Raw genomic sequence first — 20,726 nt, 5'->3', positions numbered from 1 at the left:
TGTATCCGCCAGTCACTCCGCAGCGCACAAGAGAAACTATCTCAGTAAGAGATTCTCATAACCGCCTCGCAAGATCTTTGGGTAGTCACACGCCGGCGTCCATGTGAGGCCCCAGGACTCAGTTGTCAGGACTTAAAGTTCCCTCGCCGTAATTTAAAGGCTCGCGTGCAGGTCAATCCAGAGTGAGTTTTGGCATATAAAATCATATTTTGCAGTATAAATGTACGGCGCAGCTGGAGCTCATCCGCGCACCAAGGAGTCCATTTGCTCGTGGGAGAGAAGCCCCCTTTGCGGTATTAGGAGCCACGGATTTAGTTTCACGACGCCTCCGTTTTGAAAAACCTCCGCCGCGGCGTCTAGAAACTCCAAACGCCTCTGTAGTTCTCCTTGCAAGTGGTCGTCTACTAGTGTCCTTTGGGTGGCAAGAAAGGAGAGGATGTCGAGGACTCGTCGCAAGTGTGAGTTTTGATTATTATATTAAATAATTGGAGGCGTAACCAGTTTTATTTTGCAGCAAAACAACTTATCAAAAGACAAATTGTCAGCTGGAGAAAACTCGGTCGTGGTGAGAAAAAACAGCTGTTTCCGTGTCGTAGCAGGTTGGCATCTCCAGAAAACAGTCGTTTGGCAAGCGCATACCGCACCCCCGCTAGCCTACAACCTGTGCGTTGGATTCTCTTGCCCCGTGAAGTTTTTTGGTAAACATCCCACGCCGCTGTCAAAGTTATAAAAGCATAATCAATCTCTTTTTGCAGATAAGGAAAACCAATTCCGCCAGAGCAGTTCGTCAGTTGGAATCACTTGGATTTTGGTGAGATGCCAGCCATTTTGGTGCCACATAAAGACGTCCGCCTTCCGCCGCGATTTCATCGCTCATCACGAATTTCACCGCACACAGAAAAAGGCGTGTGCATTCGCTACAGCTGGGCGCAATCTTGGGGCGAAGGTGGCAGGCGGCAATCACTGGTGAGAGGCAGCTGGAGAACCCACTTCTTAACCGCGCACAAAGGAGTCCATTTGCTCGTGGGAGAGAAGTCCCACTTTGCGGTCCTTAGGAGCCACGGATTTAGTTTTACGGCGCCTCCGATTTGAAAAAATCGCCGCCACAGCGTCTAGGAACTCCAAACGCCTCTGTAGTTCTCCTTTCAAGCGGTCGTCTGCTGGAGTCCTTTTGGGTGGCAAGAAAGGAGAGGATGTCGAGAAATCGCCGCAAGCCCTTTTTTTGTTTTTAAAAAAAAAAATCCAACGCCGCCGCCGTTTCGCAGGTTTACTGCAGAGATTCAGTGCTTCGCCGCTGTTTAAAGACAGTTTTATTTTGCAGCAAAACAACTTATCAAAAGACAAATTGTCAGCTGGAGAAAACTCGGTCGTGGTGAGAAAAAACAGCTGTTTCCGTGTCGTAGCAGGTTGGCATCTCCAGAAAACAGTCGTTTGGCAAGCGCATACCGCACCCCCGCTAGCCTACAACCTGTGCGTTGGATTCTCTTGCCCCATGAAGTTTTTTTGGTAAACATCCCACGCCGCTGTCAAAGTGATAAAGCATAAACAAACTCCTTTTGCAGATAAGGAAAACCAATTCCGCCAGGGCAATTCGTCAGTTGGATTTTGGTGACGGGCCAGCCAATTTACGCCGCAATTTCATCACTTGCCTCGAAAATTACCGCACACAGGTCAGGATGTACATTCGCTACAGCTGGGGCGCAATCTTGGGGCAAAATGTATCCGGCCGTCACTCCATAGCGCACAAGAGAAACGTCAATGTGAGGCCCCAGGACTCAGTTTCCAGGATTTAAAGTTCCCTCGCCGTAGTTTAAAGGCTCGCGTGCAGGTCAGTCCAGAGTGAGTTTTGGCATATAAAATCATATTTTGCAGTATAAATGTACGGCGCAGCTGGAGCTCATCCGCGCACCAAGGAGTCCATTTGCTCGTGGGAGAGAAGCCCCCTTTGCGGTATTAGGAGCCACGGATTTAGTTTCACGACGCCTCCGTTTTGAAAAACCTCCGCCGCGGCGTCTAGAATTTTCGCTTTGGTGCCGGCAGTGCGGACACTAGTAAGACCATTTGCCTATAGCAGGGCAATGGCTATTTATTTATTTCAGCTTTTTAGTGTATAAGCTATATATAAATACTATTTAGCGGCCAGTGGCAGAGGCCAATACAATAAAAGGCTTTAAGACATATAACAAAAATATACTGACAATAGGAACTGCGAATATCGATAGCGATGCGTCGCGATCGATACTCGCGGCTACGATTTATGAACTAGTTCATTGGTATCGCAGCCGCGAGCATCGACGGCCTCACATCACCATCGGTATCGCAGCCCTTTTTGTTTACATTTCAGAGTTGGAATAAATTTCTTTCATGTATTTCATTTTTCTTATTAGCGCCAGCGCTTTTCGGTGGATGCCCTCCTTGTTTCGACGGGATTGTCTACGGGAGTTGTGTACAGCTGAAGCTAGCAGCAGGTTCAGCGTTAGTTCCTCGGGGTCCAGAAAAGGTGCCCGAGAGGAGCTCCAGCCAGCGGATGAGTCGTTGCTCAAGGCATCTGCTGGGGTCAAACCAGCTGCAGTCAACAGATCCAGGTGAGCAGTGGGAGGAGACTCAATGCCAGCAGCAGGCCGGTGCCAGATGTGGCCGATGGTTGTTAATTTCGACTTCTTTCCCATCCGTTGGACTTGGGGCAGTAGCAGGTGCGCCGGTCAGCTGGTGAGTATAAGATTGCGAGTTTTTGCGGACGCTTTTTTACTTACAATTTTATTTTTTTTTTTTTTTTTTGCATCATGAGGGAGTAACGCAGCTAGTGATTACGCCAGCAGCCAGGCTTGGAGCAGTGTTGCCAGTGTCTACAGAGCATCCAGTCAGCTGGTGTCCAGGAATTTGCCAGGTTTCTTGCACACTGGGGAGCCAATTGGGACCCGTTTTTGCTGCTGTGGGCGGTGTTTGTGCTGCAGAGTCTGGAACGCAGGAGGCGCCAACCAAGGCTGAAGTAGGTGCCAATTTTTGGTGACATCAGTGCAGCTCCAGCCAGCAGATGTGGTGTTGCCGGATACATCTGTTGGGGAGAAGCTAGCTGCGGAGTTTGTGGCGATGCCATCCAACGGGACCAAAGGAGCAGTAGTGGGAGTATCAGTTCCCGCAGTAAGCCAAGCAGTAGGAGCCAGTGGGGTGAGTAAGAAATCGCCAATTTCCGTGTGTGTTGCTGACTGTAATCTTATCTCTCACACCAGGAGAAAAAAGCGCAGCAGAGTTGGTGTTTGCTGGCACATCAGAGTCCAGTGTAGCGGAGTCGATGATGGCGTTAGTAGCCAGGCGTGGAGCATCATCAGGAGGAGATATCTCGGCTGCAATCGAATTTTGGGGTCCTAGAGCATTGGAGCTGATGTCAGCGTTGCCTGTCAGCTAAGAAGAAACTCAATGACAGCAGCAGGCCCGTGCGCTTGTGGTCGCTGGTTTGTTAGTTTCGACTATTTTTCCCATCTGTTGGACTTGGGGCAGCAGCAGGTGCGCCGGTCAGCAGGAGGGAGTAGAGAAAACAAACCAATGCTCGCTGGAGCTTCTGGAGAACTCAGAGTGGTTTCGCCGGTAGCCGGGATTGGAGCAGTGCTGCCGGCGTTGAGGGAGCGTCCAATCAGCTGACGATCAGAGACTTGCCAGTTTCTTTGTGCACTATGAGGCGAGCTGGTCCCCGTTTCTGATGCCAATGGCGGTGGTTGGGCTGATGAGTCTGGAACGCAGGAGACGCAGCTCCAATCATCAGATATGGTGTTGCCGAATAAAAGCGTTGGGGCTAGTCCGGCTGCAGAGTTTGTGGCAGTGCCTTCCAACGGGTTCAAAGGAGCAGAAGTAGGAAACTCGGTAGCAGCGGTAAACCAGTGCAAACGTGGCTGTTGGTTTTTAACTCCAGTTATTTTTCTCGCACTAGGATGAGATATCTCAGCTGCAATCGAATTTGGTTGCATTGGAGTATTGGAGCTGATGTCTGTGTTGCCTGTCAGTCTTGGGGCAGCGGCAGAGGTATCAGTCAGCTGGTGAGCAGAAAGTCGCTGAATTTCATATGCGCTGTTAACTATGATTTTATCTCTCGCACCAGGAGGGAGTAGCGCTGCTAAGTTGGTGTGAGTCGGTACTTCTGGAGGACCTAAAGTATCGCAGCTACTGATTTCGCCAGTATCCGGCCTTGTAGCCGTGTTGGCGACGTCGGCAGAATCATCTGTGTCTAATAGTTCCTTTTCCAGACGCAGTTTTAGCCTGTTGAGGCCAGCCTCGAGTTGCTCCTCTGGCGTTGGCGGTTGGATCTCGGACGGTAATAGCGGGCTCATAATAAGCCTTTGGATGTATTCCGGCTGGAAGCGGATTTTGCGAGCCATGTCCCAACGGCTGATTGAGCCGCTTCTGACTAGCCGTGATTGATGATTGACCCAATCTATCGATGGTCGTTCCTGAGGTGTACCAGACGAAATCGCAAGTTCTTGTCTTTGTCGGGCGTTGTTTTCTTGCTGCTCAACTCGCAACTGATCCTGCTGCAGACTGTATTGTTTTTGTTGTTGCTGGTCAAGGCGAATTAATGTGGGCACTACCTGCTGGTGTTGTTCCGGCTGCTGGAGCAGAAGTTGTCGCAAAGGTGCGAAATGCGTCTCAAGTTGTTTGCTGTACACAGGAAGATCCTGGTTATTTGGAGTAAATAAATCTATAAGAAGATTTCTGGCTTCTGCATTCGGGTGTGCATAGAGGGAGTTGGCGAGCCTGCCACTAGCGTCGTCAAGTACCTCCTGTGCCGATTTTACCTTATAGCAGCTTTGTATAACCTTGTTTCTTGTGTAGCGGCCAGCTTGCACCACCCAGCGTAAGATTTTGTTCTGGGAAACTTCAATTTTTTTGAATTGAGTTTTGGAGACCAAGGGGCCCCAGACTGGGAGGGCATAGTGCCAGATTGGCGCAATCATCTGCTTATAAAGTAGTGCCTTGCTTGCGGCTGGGAGCTTACTTTGCTTCCCCAGTATCCAGTTTAGTCCGTAGGCAGAGGCACGTACTCTGTTAGCGAGTTGGGTGGTATGGTGGTTAAGTTTAAGCCTCTTGTCCAGTAAAAGCCCAAGGTAACGGTGTTTAAAATGGCTTTGGATTATCTTGCCATGAATTAATGGAGCCTTAGGCCCTCGTGAGACCGAGACGGTGCGGTTTGAAAACATAACGTGTACTGTTTTGTTCGCATTGAGGGTAATGCCCCAGTCTGACGCCCATTCTGTGATTTCGTATAGATAGGTGGTGTTTGTGTTGATAGCTATGTGCGCTGCTTTGTCTGCGCACATGATGATAGTATCATCCGCATATGTTGAGAGCAGCATGAATTTATGGTCCACCTGTTCTTTGAAAAGGGTTCGTTCAACGGAGCTTGGGAGCGGCATATCTGCTGTATAAATTGTGTATAATATGGGTCCCAAGACACTGCCTTGAGGGACACCCGCGGCAATGGTTCCAATTCTGGATTGGTGCCCGTTGTATCCGTTGACAATAAATGTGCGGTTTGTGAGGTAGCTATCAAGAGTTTTGAGGAGGCAGTAAGGTAGTAGCTTAGCGAGCTTCAAGAGCAGACCTTGGTGCCAAACACGGTCAAACGCTTCACTAACATCTATAAAAACAGCAGAGCAGTGAAGCTTTTGTTTGAAAGCGTTCTGTATGAACTGAGTCACTCTAAATAGTTGTTGCTCTGTGCTGTGCCCCCTCCGAAAGCCGAACTGGTGAGCGGGGACTGCATCCTCAAAGTCCTTACACCTGAACATCCTTTTCATTAGGAGCACCTCAAAAATTTTGGAGAAGCCAGCCAAGAGGCTGATTGGCCTATACGAGTCAACCTCATGATGACTTTTTCCGGGTTTTTTAATCATGGAGATGTATGCGCACTTCCATTTTGAGGGAAAGTGCCCGTATCTAAGGATGCAGTTGTAAATGTAGGTAATAAAAATTACGGCTTTATGGGGAAGTTTTTTGATGAGACTATTTTCAATCCGGTCTCCCCCGGGGCCTTTTTTATTTTGTAGGAGTTTAATCTCTAGATAAACTTCTGCAGGTGTAATTGGCTTAAACCGCACGTCAGCAACAGGGTGGTCTCCCCCATAATTCTCCCTGTGCAGCCACCTAGTCGTCGTGATTAATTTCTTATGCCTAATGATTTCTCTTGACTCAGAAATTACAGTATCCCTATATTCAGCTGAAGTTGTTAGTTTTGGTGTAAACCTTTCTTCAAGGTGCTTAACGAAAGCTTCAGTTTTCTCCTCGCTTGTCTTTGTCCAAGTAAATGTTTCCCTACTACTACCACCACCATTTTCACACTTGATTTTTAAGGGCCAGTTTGGCTCCGGTTTTCTCTTGAAACGATTAGCAATTTTCCAGAGTTTTTGGGCGCGATAGCGGTCCGTTGGGTCGATGTTGTTAAACATTTTGTTGTTAATTTTAGTTTTTTCCTCCTGCACAGATTTAGAAAAGGCACGACTGTGTGAATTATATATTTTCCGATTTTCTGGAGTGGGCCTGGCAATAAAATTACGCTTACTAATATTTTTGGCATCAAGTTGATTCTGAAGACGTTAACTAAGAATGATTTGCCCTGGCCGATGATGAGTACGCGAGCTTCTATTTTGGGAAGCTGCCGCAGCCGCACAGTAAATTTTGTTGTAGAGGGAATCAATTACGAGCTCAATGTCCTCCCCTGAAGAAATTTCGGTGTTGAGGTGAATTGAATCTGATAGAACACGCTGGAATTTTTTAACGCTGGCTCTGGGTGGTAGGAGCCGACGTTTTTTGGCGCTGTTTTCAAAGAATCCATTTACAGCCAACTCAATGACAATAGGGAGGTGGTCAGACTGCAGATCAACTATGGAATGTGTACGAATCCTATCGCTAGGAATGCCTGAATAGATTGCGAAATCAATTGCTGATGGCTTTTTTCTACTATCAAAGGGGTAGTGAGTGGCGCCTCCAGTCGCTAGTACGTTTAGCTGTTTATTTAAGTGAATCGATCGCAAGAGGTTCCTGCCTCTTGCACAGGATCTCATGCCTCCCCACCAGGGGTTTTTTGCGTTCCAATCCCCGCATATAATAATTTTGGAGCTATACGATAGTTTTTTTATGTGGTCGAATAACTTATTAAAATGGACATCAGACCAATTATGTTGAGGTGGAAGATAAACTGGGGCTATAACTATTTCTTCCCTATTGCCAACTGTGATGGCTAGTGGGCAGCTTTGTAAGTAGTCTTCTAATATTGGCTGCAAGGCTATATGTTTAAGATCTGCCTTTATGTACACGGCCGTGCCACCACTTCTTTTGGTGGGGTGTGTGGCGGTGTATAGAACGTAGCCATTTATGTGTGCTTTGTTAATGGTGGTGGTAAGTGGGTCGAAGTTAGAGGCAAGGCGGATTTCAGTAATAATCATTAAGTCTAATTTATTTTGCTGAATAAAAAGTTCTACTTCAGGGAATTTGTTGCCAAGGCCACAGGCGTTCCAATACGCAATTTTGAATGATTTGCATAGGGAGACGCCTGCATTTGCTATTGGCTGAGTGGGATCTTCTGAGTAAATTCTGGAATTTCGTCTAGCATTTCTTGTATTAGGCATGGCATTCCTCATTAACATTTATTTGCCCCTTGGATGAGGCAATAAGGAGGTGTACTAATTTAAACAGGGCATCAACTTTTTTTCCCATTTCACTCACGGCAACCAGGTTTTGCTGGACCAACTGCATCATTTCATCAGCAGTGAATAAAGGCGGAGCAGATCTAGTTTGGTTTCCCCGCAGCATGTGTGGTTCCCGTTGAAGTGGCTGCCTGCGTTGTTGATGGCCGCTCGTTGTAGGGGGAGACTTTTCGCTGTTATTCCTGCTGGGAGAAAGAGTATTAATGCGGGCTGTATGACAGTTTTCCCTAACACCACGTTGTTCAGCTTGTAGTCGGGTCTGAAACTCTTTCAGGTGATTTTCTGCAGGATTTTTAGCAGGAATGGTTTTTGTGAGATTTTTATTGAGAGCCTGACTATAGGTGGCTTGGTTGACTTTGCTAGGTATACTGCGAAAGGGGTTTTGTACTCGTGAAGACTCTTCAGGGCACGCCCTTGTTTCGCCTGGCAGGTTCGTCGTATTCCGGTGAGTTTGTCGCTGCCTGTGCTCAGTGTTGGTTTGGGGTCTCTTATCCACGGCAATATGCGCACGGTAGGCTGTAAGGCGGGCCTGCGCTTTTTTGTACTCAACGCATCCCTTATAGCTGGCAACATGGCCGAGCCCACAGTTTGCACATTTGGGATTTGAGACTCTGACCTCCGAGCAATCCGTCGTCGCGTGGCTTCCTGCGCATTTCATGCACACGAAATCCCGGCGACAATTTGACTTGGTGTGCTCAAAACGCTGGCAGCGATGGCACATTGCGGGTTCAAGCCTCCTCAGCTGACGTTCAACCTTGACGATTTGATTTCCCAGCCTGTTGACGCTGAGGATTTTGTCGTTGGCATGGTCAGCCGCAGGAGCCAGCTCTACTTCAAAGATGTCCAGAGGCTTTCTGCTGCGTCGATGTTTGATGTTGTTAATGTAGCGGACATGTAGACCCAGTTCAGTAAGTTGCCGGCGAATCTGGTCGCTGGGCGTGGAATGATGTAAATGCCTGATAACAACTCTATAGCCACGCTCCGACGGTCGCTGAAACGTGTGAGACTGACATTTCTCAGCCTCCAGTTTAGCCAAAATCTGTTGATAGGAGATAAAGTCCTTGCATGTAATCTTGATTTTATTTCCAATTAGGCATGCCATGGAATAATTGTTTTGCAGACCCTCAATATTGTTGAGAGCCGTTATTAGAGGTTGGATGGAAGAAATATTATGTAAGAAGATAGCAGGGATTTTTTCAACAGGTTTTTGTGCCGAGGGGTTTACTTGGTCAGCAGGAGGTTGTTGGCTTGTGTCCTGAATCGTTTTGCGAGGGGCCTGACTGTCTCTCCGCGTGCATGCCGACTCTGTGGGAGTTTTCTGCACATTTCGGCAAGTGGTCAGGCTGCTGTGGGCGTCCTCAGCTTCCTCGAAGATATCCATGCATTCCTCAGTTGGCTTAGACGGGGTGCTGGACACAGGCGCCAGGCAAGTTGGCTTGATTGCTGGTTCGCCAGCCGGAGTAGCAGCTTCCATGAGTTTGGCCGCCGAGATGGACCTGGTTCGCTTTTTACTTGTTATCGAGAGAGAAAGCTTCTTCCGTTTGCTGCACAAGGGTCCAGGTTTGGACGCTGGCGCAACTGAGTTAAGGGTAGATTTACGTCTAAGGGTAGATAAAATATGATTATTTAGTTCATAATTATCACAGTCAATAGCATCCACAACAGGCTGATCACCGGGCTTGAAGTTTTTGCAGGTGTTAGTGGAGGTGGCGTAGCGCGGTGCGTTTAACCCCTCTCCTTCCTTCTCACGAGATGGCAAATGAATGTCTGCAACCACAGTTACTTTTTTGCTGCTGGGTCCAGGTAGAGTAGGGCTCAGTGATACACTAGATACATCGCTAGGTATATCACGGCTCTGGTGGTCAGTATTAGCGTTGGAGATCATTTTATTTGGTTTGGCAAAAAACACGTGCGCTAAAGTTAGGTTAGGCTGCAGTGGTATGTGTGGCTTTAAAACAGTTCAGTTTGCATGTATAAGTGCGTGGTGAGTTTGATTTTGGCGCGAGAAGCCCAGAAAAGCCGCGAATTAGTTTGTGTGTGTGGGTGCGATACAAGAGTTTTTCACAGCACAAGTGCATGTGTCAGTGTAGACAATTTACATACACAGAACAAACACTAGCACTAAATACATGCGCGTCAGTCACATAAAACATTTTAACACGTTAAAATTGTCCAGTAGTTACACGCTACGTACGAAAAACTTTTTTCGCTTTGGTGCCGGCAGTGCGACACTATTTTTCGCTTTGGTGCCGGCAGTGCGGACACTAGTAAGACCATTTGCCTATAGCAGGGCAATGGCTATTTATTTATTTCAGCTTTTTAGTGTATAAGCTATATATAAATACTATTTAGCGGCCAGTGGCAGAGGCCAATTTTCGCTTTGGTGCCGGCTTTTCGCTTTGGTGCCGGCAGTGCGGACACTAGTAAGACCATTTGCCTATAGCAGGGCAATGGCTATTTATTTATTTCAGCTTTTTAGTGTATAAGCTATATATTTTTCGCTTTGGTGCCGGCAGTGCGGACACTAGTAAGACCATTTGCCTATAGCAGGGCAATGGCTATTTATTTATTTCAGCTTTTTAGTGTATAAGCTATATATAAATACTATTTAGCGGCCAGTGGCAGAGGCCAATACAATAAAAGGCTTTAAGACATATAACAAAAATATACTGACAATAGGAACTGCGAATATCGATAGCGATGCGTCGCGATCGATACTCGCGGCTACGATTTATGAACTAGTTCATTGGTATCGCAGCCGCGAGCATCGACGGCCTCACATCACCATCGGTATCGCAGCCCTTTTTGTTTACATTTCAGAGTTGGAATAAATTTCTTTCATGTATTTCATTTTTCTTATTAGCGCCAGCGCTTTTCGGTGGATGCCCTCCTTGTTTCGACGGGATTGTCTACGGGAGTTGTGTACAGCTGAAGCTAGCAGCAGGTTCAGCGTTAGTTCCTCGGGGTCCAGAAAAGGTGCCCGAGAGGAGCTCCAGCCAGCGGATGAGTCGTTGCTCAAGGCATCTGCTGGGGTCAAACCAGCTGCAGTCAACAGATCCAGGTGAGCAGTGGGAGGAGACTCAATGCCAGCAGCAGGCCGGTGCCAGATGTGGCCGATGGTTGTTAATTTCGACTTCTTTCCCATCCGTTGGACTTGGGGCAGTAGCAGGTGCGCCGGTCAGCTGGTGAGTATAAGATTGCGAGTTTTTGCGGACGCTTTTTTACTTACAATTTTATTTTTTTTTTTTTTTTTTTTTGCATCATGAGGGAGTAACGCAGCTAGTGATTACGCCAGCAGCCAGGCTTGGAGCAGTGTTGCCAGTGTCTACAGAGCATCCAGTCAGCTGGTGTCCAGGAATTTGCCAGGTTTCTTGCACACTGGGGAGCCAATTGGGACCCGTTTTTGCTGCTGTGGGCGGTGTTTGTGCTGCAGAGTCTGGAACGCAGGAGGCGCCAACCAAGGCTGAAGTAGGTGCCAATTTTTGGTGACATCAGTGCAGCTCCAGCCAGCAGATGTGGTGTTGCCGGATACATCTGTTGGGGAGAAGCTAGCTGCGGAGTTTGTGGCGATGCCATCCAACGGGACCAAAGGAGCAGTAGTGGGAGTATCAGTTCCCGCAGTAAGCCAAGCAGTAGGAGCCAGTGGGGTGAGTAAGAAATCGCCAATTTCCGTGTGTGTTGCTGACTGTAATCTTATCTCTCACACCAGGAGAAAAAAGCGCAGCAGAGTTGGTGTTTGCTGGCACATCAGAGTCCAGTGTAGCGGAGTCGATGATGGCGTTAGTAGCCAGGCGTGGAGCATCATCAGGAGGAGATATCTCGGCTGCAATCGAATTTTGGGGTCCTAGAGCATTGGAGCTGATGTCAGCGTTGCCTGTCAGCTAAGAAGAAACTCAATGACAGCAGCAGGCCCGTGCGCTTGTGGTCGCTGGTTTGTTAGTTTCGACTATTTTTCCCATCTGTTGGACTTGGGGCAGCAGCAGGTGCGCCGGTCAGCTGGTGAGTATAAGATTGCCGGTTTTTGTGTACGCTCCCACTTACAATTTCATCTCACACACCAGGAGGGAGTAGAGAAAACAAACCAATGCTCGCTGGAGCTTCTGGAGAACTCAGAGTGGTTTCGCCGGTAGCCGGGATTGGAGCAGTGCTGCCGGCGTTGAGGGAGCGTCCAATCAGCTGACGATCAGAGACTTGCCAGTTTCTTTGTGCACTATGAGGCGAGCTGGTCCCCGTTTCTGATGCCAATGGCGGTGGTTGGGCTGATGAGTCTGGAACGCAGGAGACGCAGCTCCAATCATCAGATATGGTGTTGCCGAATAAAAGCGTTGGGGCTAGTCCGGCTGCAGAGTTTGTGGCAGTGCCTTCCAACGGGTTCAAAGGAGCAGAAGTAGGAAACTCGGTAGCAGCGGTAAACCAGTGCAAACGTGGCTGTTGGTTTTTAACTCCAGTTATTTTTCTCGCACTAGGAGGAGATATCTCAGCTGCAATCGAATTTGGTTGCATTGGAGTATTGGAGCTGATGTCTGTGTTGCCTGTCAGTCTTGGGGCAGCGGCAGAGGTATCAGTCAGCTGGTGAGCAGAAAGTCGCTGAATTTCATATGCGCTGTTAACTATGATTTTATCTCTCGCACCAGGAGGGAGTAGCGCTGCTAAGTTGGTGTGAGTCGGTACTTCTGGAGGACCTAAAGTATCGCAGCTACTGATTTCGCCAGTATCCGGCCTTGTAGCCGTGTTGGCGACGTCGGCAGAATCATCTGTGTCTAATAGTTCCTTTTCCAGACGCAGTTTTAGCCTGTTGAGGCCAGCCTCGAGTTGCTCCTCTGGCGTTGGCGGTTGGATCTCGGACGGTAATAGCGGGCTCATAATAAGCCTTTGGATGTATTCCGGCTGGAAGCGGATTTTGCGAGCCATGTCCCAACGGCTGATTGAGCCGCTTCTGACTAGCCGTGATTGATGATTGACCCAATCTATCGATGGTCGTTCCTGAGGTGTACCAGACGAAATCGCAAGTTCTTGTCTTTGTCGGGCGTTGTTTTCTTGCTGCTCAACTCGCAACTGATCCTGCTGCAGACTGTATTGTTTTTGTTGTTGCTGGTCAAGGCGAATTAATGTGGGCACTACCTGCTGGTGTTGTTCCGGCTGCTGGAGCAGAAGTTGTCGCAAAGGTGCGAAATGCGTCTCAAGTTGTTTGCTGTACACAGGAAGATCCTGGTTATTTGGAGTAAATAAATCTATAAGAAGATTTCTGGCTTCTGCATTCGGGTGTGCATAGAGGGAGTTGGCGAGCCTGCCACTAGCGTCGTCAAGTACCTCCTGTGCCGATTTTACCTTATAGCAGCTTTGTATAACCTTGTTTCTTGTGTAGCGGCCAGCTTGCACCACCCAGCGTAAGATTTTGTTCTGGGAAACTTCAATTTTTTTGAATTGAGTTTTGGAGACCAAGGGGCCCCAGACTGGGAGGGCATAGTGCCAGATTGGCGCAATCATCTGCTTATAAAGTAGTGCCTTGCTTGCGGCTGGGAGCTTACTTTGCTTCCCCAGTATCCAGTTTAGTCCGTAGGCAGAGGCACGTACTCTGTTAGCGAGTTGGGTGGTATGGTGGTTAAGTTTAAGCCTCTTGTCCAGTAAAAGCCCAAGGTAACGGTGTTTAAAATGGCTTTGGATTATCTTGCCATGAATTAATGGAGCCTTAGGCCCTCGTGAGACCGAGACGGTGCGGTTTGAAAACATAACGTGTACTGTTTTGTTCGCATTGAGGGTAATGCCCCAGTCTGACGCCCATTCTGTGATTTCGTATAGATAGGTGGTGTTTGTGTTGATAGCTATGTGCGCTGCTTTGTCTGCGCACATGATGATAGTATCATCCGCATATGTTGAGAGCAGCATGAATTTATGGTCCACCTGTTCTTTGAAAAGGGTTCGTTCAACGGAGCTTGGGAGCGGCATATCTGCTGTATAAATTGTGTATAATATGGGTCCCAAGACACTGCCTTGAGGGACACCCGCGGCAATGGTTCCAATTCTGGATTGGTGCCCGTTGTATCCGTTGACAATAAATGTGCGGTTTGTGAGGTAGCTATCAAGAGTTTTGAGGAGGCAGTAAGGTAGTAGCTTAGCGAGCTTCAAGAGCAGACCTTGGTGCCAAACACGGTCAAACGCTTCACTAACATCTATAAAAACAGCAGAGCAGTGAAGCTTTTGTTTGAAAGCGTTCTGTATGAACTGAGTCACTCTAAATAGTTGTTGCTCTGTGCTGTGCCCCCTCCGAAAGCCGAACTGGTGAGCGGGGACTGCATCCTCAAAGTCCTTACACCTGAACATCCTTTTCATTAGGAGCACCTCAAAAATTTTGGAGAAGCCAGCCAAGAGGCTGATTGGCCTATACGAGTCAACCTCATGATGACTTTTTCCGGGTTTTTTAATCATGGAGATGTATGCGCACTTCCATTTTGAGGGAAAGTGCCCGTATCTAAGGATGCAGTTGTAAATGTAGGTAATAAAAATTACGGCTTTATGGGGAAGTTTTTTGATGAGACTATTTTCAATCCGGTCTCCCCCCGGGGCCTTTTTATTTTGTAGGAGTTTAATCTCTAGATAAACTTCTGCAGGTGTAATTGGCTTAAACCGCACGTCAGCAACAGGGTGGTCTCCCCCATAATTCTCCCTGTGCAGCCACCTAGTCGTCGTGATTAATTTCTTATGCCTAATGATTTCTCTTGACTCAGAAATTACAGTATCTTTTCGCTTTGGTGCCGGCAGTGCGGACACTAGTAAGACCATTTGCCTATAGCAGGGCAATGGCTATTTATTTATTTCAGCTTTTTAGTGTATAAGCTATATATAAATACTATTTAGCGGCCAGTGGCAGAGGCCAATACAATAAAAGGCTTTAAGACATATAACAAAAATATACTGACAATAGGAACTGCGAATATCGATAGCGATGCGTCGCGATCGATACTCGCGGCTACGATTTATGAACTAGTTCATTGGTATCGCAGCCGCGAGCATCGACGGCCTCACATCACCATCGGTATCGCAGCCCTTTTTGTTTACATTTCAGAGTTGGAATAAATTTCTTTCATGTATTTCATTTTTCTTATTAGCGCCAGCGCTTTTCGGTGGATGCCCTCCTTGTTTCGACGGGATTGTCTACGGGAGTTGTGTACAGCTGAAGCTAGCAGCAGGTTCAGCGTTAGTTCCTCGGGGTCCAGAAAAGGTGCCCGAGAGGAGCTCCAGCCAGCGGATGAGTCGTTGCTCAAGGCATCTGCTGGGGTCAAACCAGCTGCAGTCAACAGATCCAGGTGAGCAGTGGGAGGAGACTCAATGCCAGCAGCAGGCCGGTGCCAGATGTGGCCGATGGTTGTTAATTTCGACTTCTTTCCCATCCGTTGGACTTGGGGCAGTAGCAGGTGCGCCGGTCAGCTGGTGAGTATAAGATTGCGAGTTTTTGCGGACGCTTTTTTACTTACAATTTTATTTTTTTTTTTTTTTTTGCATCATGAGGGAGTAACGCAGCTAGTGATTACGCCAGCAGCCAGGCTTGGAGCAGTGTTGCCAGTGTCTACAGAGCATCCAGTCAGCTGGTGTCCAGGAATTTGCCAGGTTTCTTGCACACTGGGGAGCCAATTGGGACCCGTTTTTGCTGCTGTGGGCGGTGTTTGTGCTGCAGAGTCTGGAACGCAGGAGGCGCCAACCAAGGCTGAAGTAGGTGCCAATTTTTGGTGACATCAGTGCAGCTCCAGCCAGCAGATGTGGTGTTGCCGGATACATCTGTTGGGGAGAAGCTAGCTGCGGAGTTTGTGGCGATGCCATCCAACGGGACCAAAGGAGCAGTAGTGGGAGTATCAGTTCCCGCAGTAAGCCAAGCAGTAGGAGCCAGTGGGGTGAGTAAGAAATCGCCAATTTCCGTGTGTGTTGCTGACTGTAATCTTATCTCTCACACCAGGAGAAAAAAGCGCAGCAGAGTTGGTGTTTGCTGGCACATCAGAGTCCAGTGTAGCGGAGTCGATGATGGCGTTAGTAGCCAGGCGTGGAGCATCATCAGGAGGAGATATCTCGGCTGCAATCGAATTTTGGGGTCCTAGAGCATTGGAGCTGATGTCAGCGTTGCCTGTCAGCTAAGAAGAAACTCAATGACAGCAGCAGGCCCGTGCGCTTGTGGTCGCTGGTTTGTTAGTTTCGACTATTTTTCCCATCTGTTGGACTTGGGGCAGCAGCAGGTGCGCCGGTCAGCTGGTGAGTATAAGATTGCCGGTTTTTGTGTACGCTCCCACTTACAATTTCATCTCACACACCAGGAGGGAGTAGCGAAACCAGGCCAGTGCTCGCTGGTGCTTCTGGAGAACTCAGAGTGGTTTCGCCGGTAGCCGGGATTGGAGCAGTGCTGCCGGCGTTGAGGGAGCGTCCAATCAGCTGACGATCAGAGACTTGCCAGTTTCTTTGTGCACTATGAGGCGAGCTGGTCCCCGTTTCTGATGCCAATGGCGGTGGTTGGGCTGATGAGTCTGGAACGCAGGAGACGCAGCTCCAATCATCAGATATGGTGTTGCCGAATAAAAGCGTTGGGGCTAGTCCGGCTGCAGAGTTTGTGGCAGTGCCTTCCAACGGGTTCAAAGGAGCAGAAGTAGGAAACTCGGTAGCAGCGGTAAACCAGTGCAAACGTGGCTGTTGGTTTTTAACTCCAGTTATTTTTCTCGCACTAGGAGGAGATATCTCAGCTGCAATCGAATTTGGTTGCATTGGAGTATTGGAGCTGATGTCTGTGTTGCCTGTCAGTCTTGGGGCAGCGGCAGAGGTATCAGTCAGCTGGTGAGCAGAAAGTCGCTGAATTTCATATGCGCTGTTAACTATGATTTTATCTCTCGCACCAGGAGGGAGTAGCGCTGCTAAGTTGGTGTGAGTCGGTACTTCTGGAGGACCTAAAGTATCGCAGCTACTGATTTCGCCAGTATCCGGCCTTGTAGCCGTGTTGGCGACGTCGGCAGAATCATCTGTGTCTAATAGTTCCTTTTCCAGACGCAGTTTTAGCCTGTTGAGGCCAGCCTCGAGTTGCTCCTCTGGCGTTGGCGGTTGGATCTCGGACGGTAATAGCGGGCTCATAATAAGCCTTTGGATGTATTCCGGCTGGAAGCGGATTTTGCGAGCCATGTCCCAACGGCTGATTGAGCCGCTTCTGACTAGCCGTGATTGATGATTGACCCAATCTATCGATGGTCGTTCCTGAGGTGTACCAGACGAAATCGCAAGTTCTTGTCTTTGTCGGGCGTTGTTTTCTTGCTGCTCAACTCGCAACTGATCCTGCTGCAGACTGTATTGTTTTTGTTGTTGCTGGTCAAGGCGAATTAATGTGGGCACTACCTGCTGGTGTTGTTCCGGCTGCTGGAGCAGAAGTTGTCGCAAAGGTGCGAAATGCGTCTCAAGTTGTTTGCTGTACACAGGAAGATCCTGGTTATTTGGAGTAAATAAATCTATAAGAAGATTTCTGGCTTCTGCATTCGGGTGTGCATAGAGGGAGTTGGCGAGCCTGCCACTAGCGTCGTCAAGTACCTCCTGTGCCGATTTTACCTTATAGCAGCTTTGTATAACCTTGTTTCTTGTGTAGCGGCCAGCTTGCACCACCCAGCTTGCACCAGCTTGCACCAGCTTGCACCACCCAGATTTTGTTCTGGGAAACTTCAATTTTTTTGAATTGAGTTTTGGAGACCAAGGGGCCCCAGACTGGGAGGGCATAGTGCCAGATTGGCGCAATCATCTGCTTATAAAGTAGTGCCTTGCTTGCGGCTGGGAGCTTACTTTGCTTCCCCAGTATCCAGTTTAGTCCGTAGGCAGAGGCACGTACTCTGTTAGCGAGTTGGGTGGTATGGTGGTTAAGTTTAAGCCTCTTGTCCAGTAAAAGCCCAAGGTAACGGTGTTTAAAATGGCTTTGGATTATCTTGCCATGAATTAATGGAGCCTTAGGCCCTCGTGAGACCGAGACGGTGCGGTTTGAAAACATAACGTGTACTGTTTTGTTCGCATTGAGGGTAATGCCCCAGTCTGACGCCCATTCTGTGATTTCGTATAGATAGGTGGTGTTTGTGTTGATAGCTATGTGCGCTGCTTTTGTCTGCGCACATGATGATAGTATCATCCGCATATGTTGAGAGCAGCATGAATTTATGGTCCACCTGTTCTTTGAAAAGGGTTCGTTCAACGGAGCTTGGGAGCGGCATATCTGCTGTATAAATTGTGTATAATATGGGTCCCAAGACACTGCCTTGAGGGACACCCGCGGCAATGGTTCCAATTCTGGATTGGTGCCCGTTGTATCCGTTGACAATAAATGTGCGGTTTGTGAGGTAGCTATCAAGAGTTTTGAGGAGGCAGTAAGGTAGTAGCTTAGCGAGCTTCAAGAGCAGACCTTGGTGCCAAACACGGTCAAACGCTTCACTAACATCTATAAAAACAGCAGAGCAGTGAAGCTTTTGTTTGAAAGCGTTCTGTATGAACTGAGTCACTCTAAATAGTTGTTGCTCTGTGCTGTGCCCCCTCCGAAAGCCGAACTGGTGAGCGGGGACTGCATCCTCAAAGTCCTTACACCTGAACATCCTTTTCATTAGGAGCACCTCAAAAATTTTGGAGAAGCCAGCCAAGAGGCTGATTGGCCTATACGAGTCAACCTCATGATGGCTTTTTCCGGGTTTTTTAATCATGGAGATGTATGCGCACTTCCATTTTGAGGGAAAGTGCCCGTATCTAAGGATGCAGTTGTAAATGTAGGTAATAAAAATTACGGCTTTATGGGGAAGTTTTTTGATGAGACTATTTTCAATCCGGTCTCCCCCCGGGGCCTTTTTATTTTGTAGGAGTTTAATCTCTAGATAAACTTCTGCAGGTGTAATTGGCTTAAACCGCACGTCAGCAACAGGGTGGTCTCCCCCATAATTCTCCCTGTGCAGCCACCTAGTCGTCGTGATTAGTTTCTTATGCCTGATGATTTCTCTTGACTCAGAAATTACAGTATCCCTATATTCAGCTGAAGTTGTTAGTTTTTTAAGGGCCAGTTTGGCTCCGGTTTTCTCTTGAAACGATTAGCAATTTTCCAGAGTTTTTGGGCGCGATAGCGGTCCGTTGGGTCGATGTTGTTAAACATTTTGTTGTTAATTTTAGTTTTTTCCTTCTGCACGGGCAATAAAATTACGCTTACTAATATTTTTGGCATCAAGTTGATTCTGAAGACGTTGACTAAGAATGATTTGCCCTGGCCGATGATGAGTACGCGAGCTTCTATTTTGGGAAGCTGCCGCAGCCGCACAGTAAATTTTGTTGTAGAGGGAATCAATTACGAGCTCAATGTCCTCCCCTGAAGAAATTTCGGTGTTGAGGTGAATTGAATCTGATAGAACACGCTGGAATTTTTTAACGCTGGCTCTGGGTGGTAGGAGCCGACGTTTTTTGGCGCTGTTTTCAAAGAATCCATTTACAGCCAACTCAATGACAATAGGGAGGTGGTCAGACTGCAGATCAACTATGGAATGTGTACGAATCCTATCGCTAGGAATGCCTGAATAGATTGCGAAATCAATTGCTGATGGCTTTTTTCTACTATCAAAGGGGTAGTGAGTGGCGCCTCCAGTCGCTAGTACGTTTAGCTGTTTATTTAAGTGAATCGATCGCAAGAGGTTCCTGCCTCTTGCACAGGATCTCATGCCTCCCCACCAGGGGTTTTTTGCGTTCCAATCCCCGCATATAATAATTTTGGAGCTATACGATAGTTTTTTTATGTGGTCGAATAACTTATTAAAATGGACATCAGACCAATTATGTTGAGGTGGAAGATAAACTGGGGCTATAACTATTTCTTCCCTATTGCCAACTGTGATGGCTAGTGGGCAGCTTTGTAAGTAGTCTTCTAATATTGGCTGCAAGGCTATATGTTTAAGATCTGCCTTTATGTACACGGCCGTGCCACCACTTCTTTTGGTGGGGTGTGTGGCGGTGTATAGAACGTAGCCATTTATGTGTGCTTTGTTAATGGTGGTGGTAAGTGGGTCGAAGTTAGAGGCAAGGCGGATTTCAGTAATAATCATTAAGTCTAATTTATTTTGCTGAATAAAAAGTTCTACTTCAGGGAATTTGTTGCCAAGGCCACAGGCGTTCCAATACGCAATTTTGAATGATTTGCATAGGGAGACGCCTGCATTTGCTATTGGCTGAGTGGGATCTTCTGAGTAAATTCTGGAATTTCGTCTAGCATTTCTTGTATTAGGCATGGCATTCCTCATTAACATTTATTTGCCCCTTGGATGAGGCAATAAGGAGGTGTACTAATTTAAACAGGGCATCAACTTTTTTTCCCATTTCACTCACGGCAACCAGGTTTTGCTGGACCAACTGCATCATTTCATCAGCAGTGAATAAAGGCGGAGCAGATCCAGTTTGGTTTCCCCGCAGCATGTGTGGTTCCCGTTGAAGTGGCTGCCTGCGTTGTTGATGGCCGCTCGTTGTAGGGGGAGACTTTTCGCTGTTATTCCTGCTGGGAGAAAGAGTATTAATGCGGGCTGTATGACAGTTTTCCCTAACACCACGTTGTTCAGCTTGTAGTCGGGTCTGAAACTCTTTCAGGTGATTTTCTGCAGGATTTTTAGCAGGAATGGTTTTTGTGAGATTTTTATTGAGAGCCTGACTATAGGTGGCTTGGTTGACTTTGCTAGGTATACTGCGAAAGGGGTTTTGTACTCGTGAAGACTCTTCAGGGCACGCCCTTGTTTCGCCTGGCAGGTTCGTCGTATTCCGGTGAGTTTGTCGCTGCCTGTGCTCAGTGTTGGTTTGGGGTCTCTTATCCACGGCAATATGCGCACGGTAGGCTGTAAGGCGGGCCTGCCCTTTTTTGTACTCAACGCATCCCTTATAGCTGGCAACATGGCCGAGCCCACAGTTTGCACATTTGGGATTTGAGACTCTGACCTCCGAGCAATCCGTCGTCGCGTGGCTTCCTGCGCATTTCATGCACACGAAATCCCGGCGACAATTTGACTTGGTGTGCTCAAA

The 20,726-nt window shown here is 47.8% G+C and overlaps 2 protein-coding genes across 2 annotated transcripts; one reads left to right on the top strand and one right to left on the bottom strand.

Moving 5' to 3' along the window:
* The first annotated feature begins 2,027 nt into the window (after positions 1-2,027).
* LOC123037897 lies at positions 2,028-3,169 on the top strand. The gene is made up of 2 exons (XM_044460725.1): positions 2,028-2,709; positions 2,789-3,169. Exons 1-2 carry the CDS (start codon positions 2,608-2,610, stop codon positions 3,008-3,010), a joined length of 324 nt encoding a protein of 107 aa, XP_044316660.1. The 5' UTR covers positions 2,028-2,607; the 3' UTR covers positions 3,011-3,169.
* An 8,408-nt stretch (positions 3,170-11,577) lies between these two features.
* On the bottom strand, positions 11,578-14,366 carry LOC123037896. Its single transcript, XM_044460724.1, has 2 exons — positions 11,753-14,366; positions 11,578-11,690 (listed from the first exon to the last, which is right to left on the bottom strand). Exons 1-2 carry the CDS (start codon positions 14,118-14,120, stop codon positions 11,641-11,643), a joined length of 2,418 nt encoding a protein of 805 aa, XP_044316659.1. The 5' UTR covers positions 14,121-14,366; the 3' UTR covers positions 11,578-11,640.
* Between the last annotated feature and the right edge of the window lie 6,360 nt (positions 14,367-20,726).

This window comes from Drosophila rhopaloa, unplaced genomic scaffold (assembly GCF_018152115.1).
Source record: "Drosophila rhopaloa isolate 14029-0021.01 unplaced genomic scaffold, ASM1815211v1 contig_212, whole genome shotgun sequence".
NCBI classification, from domain to species: domain Eukaryota; kingdom Metazoa; phylum Arthropoda; class Insecta; order Diptera; family Drosophilidae; genus Drosophila; species Drosophila rhopaloa.
The sequence above is the reverse complement of the archived record's forward strand: the minus strand, read 5'-3'. Positions and strand labels throughout refer to the sequence as shown.

What these genes read in the sequence shown, in the direction of transcription:
- LOC123037897 (XM_044460725.1), top strand. Translation starts at nt 2,608, where the DNA reads ATGCCAGCAGCAGGCCGGTGCCAGATGTGGCCGATGGTTGTTAATTTC. An exon ending in GCAGGTGCGCCGGTCAGCTG is followed by an intron (nt 2,710 to 2,788) that starts GTGAGTATAAGA and finishes TTGCATCATGAG; the next exon opens with GGAGTAACGCAGCTAGTGAT.
- LOC123037896 (XM_044460724.1), bottom strand. Translation starts at nt 14,120, where the DNA reads ATGATTAAAAAACCCGGAAAAAGTCATCATGAGGTTGACTCGTATAGG. An exon ending in GTTTTCTCTACTCCCTCCTG is followed by an intron (nt 11,691 to 11,752) that starts GTGTGTGAGATG and finishes TATACTCACCAG; the next exon opens with CTGACCGGCGCACCTGCTGC.